At 40.0% G+C, this 14,450-nt stretch overlaps 1 protein-coding gene across 1 annotated transcript; it reads left to right on the top strand.

The window, feature by feature from the left end:
- The first annotated feature begins 332 nt into the window (after positions 1-332).
- utp6 (UTP6 small subunit processome component) lies at positions 333-11,700 on the top strand. Its single transcript, XM_087786404.1, has 19 exons — positions 333-551; positions 697-781; positions 889-930; positions 1,717-1,809; positions 3,803-3,850; positions 3,927-3,990; positions 4,045-4,163; positions 4,238-4,315; positions 4,367-4,448; positions 4,512-4,593; positions 4,945-5,120; positions 6,238-6,317; positions 10,038-10,115; positions 10,180-10,359; positions 10,548-10,628; positions 10,765-10,874; positions 10,923-10,989; positions 11,275-11,347; positions 11,412-11,700. The coding sequence occupies exons 1-19, from the start codon at positions 460-462 to the stop codon at positions 11,564-11,566; spliced, it is 1,785 nt and encodes a 594-aa protein (XP_087642530.1). The 5' UTR covers positions 333-459; the 3' UTR covers positions 11,567-11,700.
- The last annotated feature ends 2,750 nt before the right edge of the window (positions 11,701-14,450 follow it).

Here is a 14,450-nt window from a genome sequence, read left to right as displayed (position 1 = left end):
CTATTTTAGATGATCTTCATGTTATTGTTCATCACAGCTTCACTAACCTTCGTTCATGCATTCATTCGTTTTAGAGTGAATTTGAAAATAATATAAATATTGTTTTTAAATCACAAAAGTCACTTAGATTTAAAAAAAATATTTCTTAGAGAAGTGAAAATATTTATAATTTATTGGGTTTAGATATTTAAGTAAATATTTATTAGAAATGACAGTAATTAATTAGCTTTAGGGCATTTTTCTCTCTTAGAAATGTTTTAAAAAAGAAGAAAATAATCAACTCGAGGTTTTCATCTGTTTCCACACGGAACCATTTCCATGCGGAACCGGAAAGCCTCGCATCACAACTTCCACACGTGTGAAGAGGATCCGCGGCGCATGTTCACGTCCCTCGAGAGGCTCGAGTTTAACAGAGAATTAAAGTAAAAACAAAGAAAATAACCGTCGAACCTTCACACGATGGCGGAGCTCGTGCAGCAGCGGATCGAGGACAGACTTCCGGGTCTGGAGCAGCTGGAGCGGGTCGGTCTGTTCAGCCAGGAGGAGATCAAGTGAGAACATGTTGAGATGTTACCGTTTAGTTTGGTTTAAAGGCTCTAGTTGTTAAAGTTAAAATGGTTACATAAATCTGTATGAAGGATTTAAACAGTAATGTTGTTGTTGTTATGTTCTGGTGATGAATTCTCGTTGTTTCAGGTCCATCGTCAAGAGATCCACAGCTCTGGAGTACAAGCTGCAGAGGCTGGTTGTGAACAAAGAAGCTTTTCTCACCTACATCCAGGTAATCTTTTCTCACCTGCATCCAGGTAATCTTTTCTCACCTGCATCCAGGTAAACCTTGAGCCAAGAGAACCAACATGAGAATAAACATGTGTTTGTGTCTCACAGTATGAAGTCAACGTCCTGGAGCTGATCAAGAAGAGAAGAGCTGTAGGTCCATGAAGTTCTGACTCTGGTCTAATGATCGGTTAATAATAATGATAATTAATGAAGTTCTGACTCTGGTCTAATGATCGGTTAATAATAATGATAATTAATGATGTTCTGACTCTGGTCTAATGATCGGTTAATAATAATGATAATTAATGATTATCTAATTATCTGATCTAATGATTGGTTAATAATTATAATAATTGATAATGATGATCTAATGATCTTTTAATAATTATAATAATAATGATGATCTAATGATCTGATCTAATGATTGGTTAATAATTATAATTAATGATGAGCTGATGATTTGTTAATAATAATAATAATAATGATGATCTAATGATTTGTTAATAATAATTAATGATGATCTAATGATTTGTTAATAATAATAATTAATGATGATCTGATGATTTGTTAATAATAATAATAATGATGATCTAATGATCTGATCTAATGATTGGTTAATAATAATAATAATAATGATGATCTAATGATTTGTTAATAATAATTAATGATGATCTAATGATTTGTTAATAATAATAATTAATGATGATCTGATGATTTGTTAATAATAATAATGATGATCTAATGATCTGATCTAATGATTGGTTAATAATAATAATAATTAATGATGATCTGATGATTTGTTAATAATAATAATTATGATGATCTAATGATCTGATCTAATGATTTGTTAATAATAATTATTGATAAGGATGATCTAATGATTGGTTAATAATAATAATAATTAATAATGATGATCTAATGCTTCATATTTCTCAGCACATTCACTTCACTTCCAAGAGAGAAGAGATCGAGTTCCCCGTCATCCACCGAATCAACGGCGTCTTCAGTCGAGCCACAAAGAAGTGGAAGGTAATGTATATGAATATGATTTAACATTAATATTAGCTTTGATTTAACATTAATATTAGCTTTGATTAACATCAATATTAGCTTTGATTTAACATTATTGATTTAACATTAATATTAGCTTTGATTTAACATTAATATTAGCTTTGATTTAACATCAATATTAGCTTTGATTTAACATTAATATTGGCTTTGATTTAACATTATTGATTTATCATTAATATTAGCTTTGATTTAACATTAATATTAGCTTTGATTTAACATTATTGATTTAACATTAATATTAGATTTGATTTAACATTAATATTAGATTTGATTTAACATTAATATTAGCTTTGATTTAACATTAATATTAGCTTTGATTTAACATCAATATTAGCTTTGATTTAACATTATTGATTTAACATTAATATTAGATTTGATGTAACATTAATATTAGATTTGATTTAACATTAATATTAGATTTGATTTAACATTAATATTAGCTTTGATTTAACATTAATATTAGATTTGATTTAACATGAATATAAGCTTTGATTTAACATTAATATTAGCTTTGATTTAACATTAATATTAGCTTTGATTTAACATGAATATTAGATTTGATTGAACATGAATATTAGCTTTGATTTAACATGAATATTAGCTTTGATTTAACATTAATATTAGCTTCCATTTAACATTAATATTAGCTTTGATTTAACATGAATATTACCTTTGATTTAAAATGAATATTAGCTTTGATTTAAAATGAATATTAGCTTCGATTTAACATTAATATTAGCTTTGATTTAACATTAATATTAGCTTCGATTTAACATGAATATTAGCTTTGATTTAACATGAATATTAGCTTTGATTTAACATGAATATTAGCTTTGATTTAACGTTAATATTAGCTTTGAGTTAACGTTAATATTAGCTTTGATTTAACATTAATATTAGCTTTGATTTAACATGAATATTAGCTTTGATTTAACATTAATATTAGCTTTGAGTTAACATTAATATTAGCTTTGATTTAAGATCAATATTAGCTTTGATTTAAGATCAATATTAGCTTTGATTTAACGTTTATATTAGCTTTGAGTTAACGTTAATATTAGCTTTGAGTTAACGTTAATATTAGCTTTGATTTAACGTTAATATTAGCTTTGAGTTAACATGAATATTAGCTTTGATTTAACATGAATATTAGCTTTGATTTAACGTTAATATTAGCTTTGAGTTAACATTAATATTAGCTTTGATTTAACGTGAATATTAGCTTTGATTTAACGTGAATATTAGCTTTGATTTAACATTAATATTAGCTTTGATTTAAAATGAATATTAGCTTTGATTTAACATGAATATTAGCTTTGATTTAACGTTAATATTAGCTTTGAGTTAACGTTAATATTAGCTTTGAGTTAACGTTAATATTAGCTTTGATTTAACATGAATATTAGCTTTGATTTAACATTAATATTAGCTTTGATTTAACATTAATATTAGCTTTGATTTAACGTGAATATTAGCTTTGATTTAACATTAATATTAGCTTTGATTTAAAATGAATATTAGCTTTGATTTAACATGAATATTAGCTTTGATTTAACGTTAATATTAGCTTTGAGTTAACGTTAATATTAGCTTTGAGTTAACGTTAATATTAGCTTTGATTTAACATGAATATTAGCTTTGATTTAACATGAATATTGGCTTTGAGATAACTTTACTATTGGCTTTGATTTAACGTTAATATTCTAGTGTTTAAAGGTAAAGGCTTTGTTTTCATTGTGGTTTTATAAACATTTGTCCAAGAATTATAAAATACAGAAATAATGACCTTTTTCCCTTGAGTTTTTTATTGTGTTTAATTGATCGTTGCATATGATTGTCATGAATGTATTTGGAAAACACTTTTGTATTTTAGACAAAAGTGTGAAATGTTCATGTGTGAAGATCTTCTGATGCTTTAGAACAAACATGTTGAAGAAGTTTCTTCTCACAGGAAGACGTCCAGCTCTGGTTGTCACATGTTGCCTTCTGTAAGAAGTGGGTGAGTCGAGTCTTGTTGACATTAAATCATCTTAAAACATTAAATATCCTCATGTTCTCACGTCTGCTTCTCTCAGGGCACGAAGAGTCAGATCAGCAAAGTGTTCTCGTCGATGCTGGCGATCCATCCGGACAAACCAGGTAAACATCTCCAGGTCTTCTGCGTGTCGTCGTCACTCAAGCGTTCCTCTGCAGCTCTGTGGATCCTGGCGGCCAAGAGTGAGCTGGAGGATAAAAACTCCTCAGAAAGTTCCCGTCAGCTGTTTCTACGAGCGCTTCGCTTCCACCCCGACGACAAGAAGCTCTACCAGGAGGTGAGAAGGTCACGAGTCACGAGTCATGTTCATCGTCTGTCGTGTCGCAGCACAAACACAAGTTTGTCTCGCAGTATTTCCGCATGGAGCTGCTGCACTGTGAGAAGCTGAGGAGGCAGAAGATGGACCTGGAGAGTGTGGACATGGACCTGGTACGAAGATCTCTCTCTATATGTCAATCGTGTTGACCTGATGCTCCTCAGGGCGAGTACGAGTTTTCTCCGGTGATCCTCGGCGGGAAACTGGCGGAGGTCGTGTACAGAGAAGCTTCTCAGAAGATCAACGGTGGGTTTTGGCAAAACGAGCTCAAAGGATACAAAGATTTATTCTTTCTTGTGTTTTTCAAAGATGCCGAGTTCGTCATCGCTCTGCTGAAGATCTGCTCACGCTTCGACTTCGCCAAGGAGCTCCACGACAACATCAAGCAAGAGTGAGAAGAACACGAGTGACTCGGATCACACCAGACTCACGACTCATGACTCTCACGACGTCTTTGCAGCAGAATGTAAAACACAAGAGTAAAACATTAATTTATAAAATACATTTTTATCTTTACAACCAATAACCGAGCAGAGTTTCCTCGTGAATCTTTGAAATGATTAATATTAACTTTAGATTCCGATCATCAAACTAGAGAAAGAGACGAAGGTTCACAACAATTAGTTAAACAGGTTTTAACCTTTTAATGACATTTTAGATTGTCGTTCAAAGGAAACGAAACCTTCTGGTGGAACGACAAGTTTGTTGTAAACAAATTCCTCACATTCTCTTCTGTCTACAGTTTACAGTCAAAGTTCGCAGACCAAAGTCAAACCTGGGACTTCCTGGCTCGACTGGAGATGGAGGCGTCGGTGGGGGCGGAGCTACAGAGTGAGAAAGGTCGCGCCTCAGATGTGGACCGACTGGAGCGACGCTGCTGTTTGGTCTACGAGGAGGGAGTGAAGGCGCTCAACACTGGTGAGGACACACACACACACACACACACACACACACACACACACACACACACACACACACACACACACACACACACACACACACACACACACACACACACACACACACACACACACACACACACACACACACACACACACACACACACACACACACACACACACACACACACACACACACACACACACACACACACACACACACACACACACACACACACACACACACACACACACACACACACACACACACACACACACACACACACACACACACACACACACACACACACACACACACACACACACACACACACACACACACACACACACACACACACACACACACACACACACACACACACACACACACACACACACACACACACACACACACACACACACACACACACACACACACACACACACACACACACACACACACACACACACACACACACACACACACACACACACACACACACACACACACACACACACACACACACACACACACACACACACACACACACACACACACACACACACACACACACACACACACACACACACACACACACACACACACACACACACACACACACACACACACACACACACACACACACACACACACACACACACACACACACACACACACACACACACACACACACACACACACACACACACACACACACACACACACACACACACACACACACACACACACACACACACACACACACACACACACACACACACACACACACACACACACACACACACACACACACACACTGCACTTCCTGTCGTCGTCAGTGTAACTTCCTGTCGTCGTCAGTGTAACTTCCTGTCGTCGTCAGTGTAACTTCCTGTCGTCGTCAGTGTAACTTCCTGTCGTCGTCAGTGTAACTTCCTGTCGTCGTCAGTGTAACTTCCTGTCGTCGTCAGTGTAACTTCCTGTCGTCGTCAGTGTAACTTCCTGTCGTCGTCAGTGTAACTTCCTGTCGTCGTCAGTGTAACTTCCTGTCGTCGTCAGTGTAACTTCCTGTCGTCGTCAGTGTAACTTCCTGTCGTCGTCAGTCTCTTGAACTAACCCTCGTGTCGACTCCTAGAACCCATGTGGTCCTGCTACGTTGCGTTCTGCCTGGAGAAGCAGAAGAAGAAGACCAAGGTGCCGGAGCTGCAGGAGAAGGTTGGTTCAGACGTCCTTGAGAGTCTTGTGGAGTAACAGTTTGTTTCAGACGACCTTGAGAGTCTCGTGGAGTAACAGTTTGTTTCAGAGGAAGTTGAGAGTCTCGTGGAGTAACAGTTTGTTTCAGAGGAAGTTGAGAGTCTTGTGGAGTAACAGTTTGTTTCAGAGGAAGTTGAGAGTCTCGTGGAGTAACAGTTTGTTTCAGACGACCTTGAGAGTCTCGTGGAGTAACAGTTTGTTTCAGAGGAGGTTGAGAGTCTCGTGGAGTAACAGTTTGTTTCAGACGTCCTTGAGAGTCTCGTGGAGTAACAGTTTGTTTCAGAGGAAGTTGAGAAGCTCGTGGAGTAACAGTTTGTTTCAGAGGAAGTTGAGAGTCTCGTGGAGTAACAGTTTATTTCAGAGGAAGTTGAGAGTTTTGTGGAGTAACAGTTTGTTTCAGACGACCTTGAGAGTCTCGTGGAGTAACAGTTTGTTTCAGAGGAGGTTGAGAGTCTCGTGGAGTAACAGTTTGTTTCAGACGTCCTTGAGAGTCTCGTGGAGTAACAGTTTGTTTCAGAGGAAGTTGAGAAGCTCGTGGAGTAACAGTTTGTTTCAGAGGAAGTTGAGAGTCTCGTGGAGTAACAGTTTATTTCAGAGGAAGTTGAGAGTTTTGTGGAGTAACAGTTTGTTTCAGAGGAAGTTGAGAGTCTTGTGGAGTAACAGTTTGTTTCAGACGTCCTTGAGAGTCTCGTGGAGTAACAGTTTGTTTCAGAGGAAGTTGAGAAGCTCGTGGAGTAACAGTTTGTTTCAGAGGAAGTTGAGTCTCGTGGAGTAACAGTCTGTTTCAGAGGAAGTTGAGTCTCGTGGAGTAACAGTTTGTTTCAGAGGAAGTTGAGTCTCGTGGAGTAACAGTTTGTTTCAGAGGAAGTTGAGAAACTTGTGGAGTAACAGTTTGTTTCAGAGGAAGTTGAGAGTCTCGTGGAGTAACAGTTTGTTTCAGAGGAAGTTGAGAAGCTCGTGGAGTAACAGTTTGTTTCAGAGGAAGTTGAGAAGCTCGTGGAGTAACAGTTTGTTTCAGAGGAAGTTGAGAGTCTCGTGGAGTAACAGTTTGTTTCAGACGACCTTGAGAGTCTCGTGGAGTAACAGTTTGTTTCAGAGGAAGTTGAGAGTCTCGTGGAGTAACAGTTTGTTTCAGACGTCCTTGAGAGTCTCGTGGAGTAACAGTTTGTTTCAGAGGAAGTTGAGAAGCTCGTGGAGTAACAGTTTGTTTCAGAGGAAGTTGAGTCTCGTGGAGTAACAGTTTGTTTCAGACGTCCTTGAGAGTCTCGTGGAGTAACAGTTTGTTTCAGAGGAAGTTGAGAGTCTCGTGGAGTAACAGTTTGTTTCAGAGGAAGTTGAGAAGCTCGTGGAGTAACAGTTTGTTTCAGAGGAAGTTGAGAAGCTCGTGGAGTAACAGTTTGTTTCAGAGGAAGTTGAGAGTCTCGTGGAGTAACAGTTTATTTCAGAGGAAGTTGAGAGTTTTGTGGAGTAACAGTTTGTTTCAGAGGAAGTTGAGAGTCTTGTGGAGTAACAGTTTGTTTCAGACGTCCTTGAGAGTCTCGTGGAGTAACAGTTTGTTTCAGAGGAAGTTGAGTCTCGTGGAGTAACAGTCTGTTTCAGAGGAAGTTGAGTCTCGTGGAGTAACAGTTTGTTTCAGAGGAAGTTGAGTCTCGTGGAGTAACAGTTTGTTTCAGAGGAAGTTGAGAAACTTGTGGAGTAACAGTTTGTTTCAGAGGAAGTTGAGTCTCGTGGAGTAACAGTTTGTTTCAGAGGAAGTTGAGAGTCTCGTGGAGTAACAGTTTGTTTCAGAGGAAGTTGAGAAGCTCGTGGAGTAACAGTTTGTTTCAGAGGAAGTTGAGAAGCTCGTGGAGTAACCGTTTGTTTCAGAGGAAGTTGAGAAGCTCGTGGAGTAACAGTTTGTTTCAGACGTCCTTGAGAGTCTCGTGGAGTAACAGTTTGTTTCAGAGGAAGTTGAGAGTCTCGTGGAGTAACAGTTTGTTTCAGAGGAAGTTGAGAAGCTCGTGGAGTAACAGTTTGTTTCAGACGTCCTTGAGAGTCTCGTGGAGTAACAGTTTGTTTCAGAGGAAGTTGAGAAGCTCGTGGAGTAACAGTTTGTTTCAGAGGAAGTTGAGAGTCTCGTGGAGTAACCGTTTGTTTCAGAGGAAGTTGAGAAGCTCGTGGAGTAACAGTTTGTTTCAGAGGAAGTTGAGTCTCGTGGAGTAACAGTTTGTTTCAGAGGAAGTTGAGTCTCGTGGAGTAACAGTTTGTTTCAGAGGAAGTTGAGAAGCTCGTGGAGTAACAGTTTGTTTCAGAGGAAGTTGAGTCTCGTGGAGTAACAGTTTGTTTCAGAGGAAGTTGAGAAGCTCGTGGAGTAACAGTTTGTTTCAGAGGAAGTTGAGAGTCTCGTGGAGTAACAGTTTGTTTCAGACGTCCTTGAGAGTCTCGTGGAGTAACAGTTTGTTTCAGAGGAAGTTGAGAGTCTCGTGGAGTAACAGTTTGTTTCAGAGGAAGTTGAGAAGCTCGTGGAGTAACAGTTTGTTTCAGACGTCCTTGAGAGTCTCGTGGAGTAACAGTTTGTTTCAGAGGAAGTTGAGAAGCTCGTGGAGTAACCGTTTGTTTCAGAGGAAGTTGAGAGTCTCGTGGAGTAACCGTTTGTTTCAGAGGAAGTGGAGAAGCTCGTGGAGTAACAGTTTGTTTCAGAGGAAGTTGAGTCTCGTGGAGTAACAGTCTGTTTCAGAGGAAGTTGAGTCTCGTGGAGTAACAGTTTGTTTCAGAGGAAGTTGAGTCTCGTGGAGTAACAGTTTGTTTCAGAGGAAGTTGAGAAGCTCGTGGAGTAACAGTTTGTTTCAGAGGAAGTTGAGAAGCTCGTGGAGTAACAGTTTGTTTCAGAGGAAGTTGAGAAGCTCGTGGAGTAACAGTTTGTTTCAGAGGAAGTTGAGAGTCTCGTGGAGTAACCGTTTGTTTCAGAGGAAGTTGAGAAGCTTGTGGAGTAACAGTTTGTTTCAGAGGAAGTTGAGTCTCGTGGAGTAACAGTCTGTTTCAGAGGAAGTTGAGTCTCGTGGAGTAACAGTTTGTTTCAGAGGAAGTTGAGTCTCGTTGAGTAACCGTTTGTTTCAGAGGAAGTTGAGAAGCTCGTGGAGTAACAGTTTGTTTCAGAGGAAGTTGAGAAGCTTGTGGAGTAACCGTTTGTTTCAGACGTCCTTGAGAGTCTCGTGGAGTAACAGTTTGTTTCAGAGGAAGTTGAGAGTCTCGTGGAGTAACGGTTTGTTTCAGAGGAAGTTGAGAGTCTCGTGGAGTAACAGTTTGTTTCAGAGGAAGTTGAGAAGCTCGTGGAGTAACGGTTTGTTTCAGAGGAAGTTGAGAGTCTCGTGGAGTAACAGTTTGTTTCAGAGGAAGTTGAGAGTCTCGTGGAGTAACAGTTTGTTTCAGAAGAAGTTGAGAAGCTCGTGGAGTAACAGTTTGTGTCGGAGGAAGTTGAGAAGCTCGTGGAGTAACCGTTTGTTTCAGAGGAAGTTGAGAGTCTCGTGGAGTAACAGTTTGTTTCAGAGGAAGTTGAGAGTCTCGTGGAGTAACAGTTTGTTTCAGAAGAAGTTGAGAAGCTCGTGGAGTAACAGTTTGTGTCGGAGGAAGTTGAGAAGCTCGTGGAGTAACCGTTTGTTTCAGAGGAAGTTGAGAAGCTCGTGGAGTAACAGTTTGTTTCAGAGGACGGCGCGGCTGCTGGACGTTCTACAACGAGCTCACGACGCTTCCATGTTGACGGAGCAGTTCTACAAGATCTGGGTCAGAACTCTCCTCCCACGTCTCTCAAACATGGTTGAAACCATCTTCATCTTCACGTCCACAGCTGCAGATCCTCTTCCTCTCCGGAGACTCAGAGGTCACGACCAGCGTTGCCATGGCAGCCGTCGAGCGCTGCAGTCGATCCGTGTCCGTCTGGACCGTCAGTCTGCAGGTTCTGATCCGGCTCGGCAGCGACGCCGTGAAGCCACTCTTCCAGGAGGCCCTCGAGCAGGTGGACCCGAAGGTACACACAAGTTCCGACCCAAGGTCGTGAACTTTGACCTTTTCTGTCACAGCCTCTTGAAGGACATGTTTTTAGAAGTTCATGTCATGACGTTCTTAGTTATGATGAGAATCTATAACACAAGATGGTGATGTGAGGTCATAAGGTCATAAGGTCACGGCTCTTCTAACCCAGTCTGTCCGTCACAGGAAAGTCTCTCCATCTGGCAGCTGTTGGTCCAGTGGAGTTCGACCAATCAGCAGAAAGAAGAGACGGAAGCCATTTTCCAGGTGAGACACTGAAGTTTGAAGAGTCTTGTTGTGAGTCATGTGATCGAACCTCACCTGTGGGAGGAAACCAGAGGGTCTGAGAGCATCTGAGGAGCTTTGATGAAAGAAGTGAAGGTTCTTCACTCATCGTCCACAGAGAGCCGTGGCGTCCGCGGCGCCTGCTGTTGCCATGGCGATGAAGGAGCGTTACCTGGACTGGTCGTACTCCAGCGGAGGTTACCTGAGGAGCAGGAAGATCTTCAGCAGGTACAGACTCCACTGCTCACCTGAACCTGGTCACACCTGTGTTTTCAGTCTGCAGGAGCGACGACCCTTGAGCAGGACCTTCTTCACCAGGATGATGGACATCGAGAAGGAACAGGTGAGTCTGAAGGAGCATCAGAAGAAAAGTGTGTTTGTGTGTCTGTGTGTTTGTGTGTATGTGTTTGTGTGTGTGTGTTTGTGTGTGTGTGTGTGTTTGTGTGTCTGTGTGTTTGTTTGTGTGTGTTTGTGTGAACGTCAAAACTAAAGATTCGTCACATTATTGTTTTCTTCGTCACAAGATCCTGTCAATCAAACATTTTTCTTCCTCAAAGATAAAGGTTTAGTAAAGAAAAGATAAACATAATAAAGGAAACATCTCTAAAGTTCTCGTCTCGTCCTGCAGGACCAGCCGAGCATCAGGCGCCTCAGAGACTGTTACGAACGAGCGCTGCTGGAGTTCGGCTCCTCGGACGAAGGTGATGAAGACGAGGATGAAGACGACAGTAAATAAACGATAATAAACCTCTTCTGTCGACTCAGATCTGTGGCTGCAGTACCTCAGGGAGGAGCAGGGGGCGCTGGGCCGGCCCGAGAACTGCGGGAAGATCCACTGGAGGGCGATGAAGATCCTGCAGGGCTCGAGCGTGGAACAGTTCACCAGCAAATACTCGCTGCTGCAGAGCGGACACTATTAGTGCTTCTGTCCAGATGTTCTTCTGTTCTACTGTCCAGATGTTCTACTGTCAAGATGTTCTTCTGTCCAGATTTTCTTCTGTCCAGATGTTCTTCTGTTCTACTGTCCAGATGTTCTTCTGTCCACATGTTCTTCTGTCCAGATGTTCTTCTGTCCAGATGTTCTTCTGTCCAGATGTCCAGATGTTCTACTGTCCAGATGTTCTTCTGTTCTAATGTCCAGATGTTCTTCTGTTCTACTGTCCAGATGTTCTTCTGTCCAGATGTTCTTCTGTTCTAATGTCCAGATGTTCTTCTGTCAAGATGTTCTTCTGTCCAGATGTTCTACAAGTGTTTGACATGTTTTCATGAAATAAAGGCCCAATATTGACACACGACACTCGACACACACGACACTCCACGCACACCACACTCCACGCACACCACACTCCACGCACACCACACTCCACGCACACCACACTCCACGCACACCACACTCGATCCAGGACTTGTGCGTCGATCCTCCTGAAGACGATTATTATTGAATTATTTTCTTGTCGCTCGACTCTTCGATGTTGATCCGAACTTTTTGTTGATTTATTTTTTATGCTAAATTGTTCAAATCAAAACTTCTTCACTCGTCAAAGATCTTTGATCTGCAGCCGATTATTATTAATTTATTATCGTTTCTGTCACAAATGAACAAATATAAACATTTCAATAGTTTATTGAAAGTAAATCAATTTGATAAAAAAAACAGTTTAAGGTTAAATGCAAACAATGAAACATTAAAAGTAAAAAACAAGGTAACATTCGACAAACCAGAGAATAAAGAATTAAAGAATAAAAAAAACGTAAATTATCATAAAATCCTCAGATTTACTGAGAGTGAAATATTTATGTGACGTCAAAGACAGTAAATGACGTCATCATTAGTGTTTCACGATCTTTCTACCAAATAAAGCACAGAGTTGATGATGATGATTGACAGCTGTCACATCTGAAGTCGATTAAAGAGAGAAAATACTTTTACAAAAGTTGCATCTGTTTGTACTTTAAGACATTTCTTTGAAAAGAAACTTTGTTCTCGAGTAAAGGTTTCATTATGGATGACGTCAGACACACTTGACGCATTCATTGTGATGACGTCAGAGAACAATTCTTTCTATAAATGTACATTATGTAAGAAAGTAAGTCATTTTTATTTATATAGCGCTTTTCCAGACATTGTCGTGAACTACAGTAAACTTGTTTAAGACAAAAACACAGAAAAGTTGACGATCGTAAACAATAGTTTTAAAGTCTTAAACACATGTTCATCCGGTTGGCCCTTCAGAATAAATGCATTTGACCTTTGACAGGTTCAACTATCCAGTGACGTCATCAACACAATTGATGTGAAAGTTGCCAAAATGAGGCTCCAATGAAAAAAAGAGTGAAATAAAACGAATATAAAAATAAACATTTCAGTTGTGGGCGTGGCCATTTCTGTCGAGGGCGTGGTCAGACTTGAGGTGCGCGCTCTCGCCACCAGGGGTCGCTGCGCCCGCGCGCACGTGTGTTGTGGGCGGGGCCTGCAGAGGTGTGAAGACCTGAGGATCCTTCAAGACACGCACGTGCTCCTGGAGAAGAGGATTCTGCCGAGATCTGGAATCTTCTGGAATCATCTGGAATCCTGAGCCACGTCGTGACGTCATCAGCTGAAAGTAACACTTACAGCTCATGACGTCACAGTGTTGAGTGACAGGAGCTTCTTTCAGCTGCTCAGGGTTAGGTTTAGGGTTAGTTAGGGTTTAGGGTTTAGGGTCTCCTGCAGGGACTGATGTGGAGCAACAGTGTGGGGGTCTGAAGAGGAGGAGGGAGGAGAGGGAGTAGAGGGAGGGAGGAGAGGGAGGGAGGAGGAGGAGAAGAAGGAGGGAGGAGAAGAAGTAGAAGAAGAGGGAGAGACACTGTCGCGTCTTTCCTCCTCATGAGGAGATACAGAAGGTCTCGCGCACGAACATCTCATTCCTGCAGATCTGGATCAAACTCTGGATCATTTGACGGACAGGCGGCAGCAGAAGAGTCACGTGACACGCGGACGCCGCACCTGACAGGTGAGCACAGGACGTGTTGTGGCCGGAAGTTGATCTGTTGGGATTAGAGTTGGTTTGACGACACGTGGAGAGAAGGTTCCGCGGACCTTCATGAAGACTTTGAAAAATCACTTGAACTGAAGAAACAAAAATAATCTTCAAGAGACTTTTAAACTGTTTTACTAACTTTACTAATGTATGAAAGTATATGAAGTATTTAAACTTTTACATCAACATTAAGACTCAAGTTAAAACTACTTTATTTTACTAAAAGTTTGATTAATATTCATTGTAATAATTATTTATTGTGTTTATTAGTTATATTGTATAAACAATTCTTAAGACAGTAAAAACATCATCTTATATTTATTTGACATTCGATTAAGAAAAATAATACTTTTGATACTGTTTTAATGTTAAAATCATAAAAAACTATCGTGTTAAATGTTTTACTATTAAACATCCAAACATAAAGTAGAAAAACTCTCTCAAACTTTAATGACATTATAAACGATGAATAACTTTATTTAAAAACATATTTTGTCTGTTTTACGGTCATTTCTTTTCGACCTCAGTCTTGTAAATATAACAAAAAATACTTTTGATATTTGATCTTAGAGATTAAAAGAGGCTCCGAAGAAAGTTTGAATAAACGAGTGTTTCTGGAGAAGGTTCTGGTGTGAGTTCTTCAGATGAAGAGGACGATGAAGGTGGGTCAGGTTCTGGGTCTTTGGGGGCAAGGTGAGTCTTCAGTCCTTCAACTGGCCTACAAAGTCCCAGTATCTGACTCACGGTGCCGCCGAGAACAAACTGGTGAAAACAAACAGAAATA

Source organism: Callionymus lyra, chromosome 1 (genome assembly GCF_982586985.1).
Source record: "Callionymus lyra chromosome 1, fCalLyr1.hap1.1, whole genome shotgun sequence".
In the NCBI taxonomy this organism is placed as follows: domain Eukaryota; kingdom Metazoa; phylum Chordata; class Actinopteri; order Syngnathiformes; family Callionymidae; genus Callionymus; species Callionymus lyra.
Note: the sequence above shows the minus strand (reverse complement) of the source record. Positions and strands in the feature narration are given on the sequence as shown.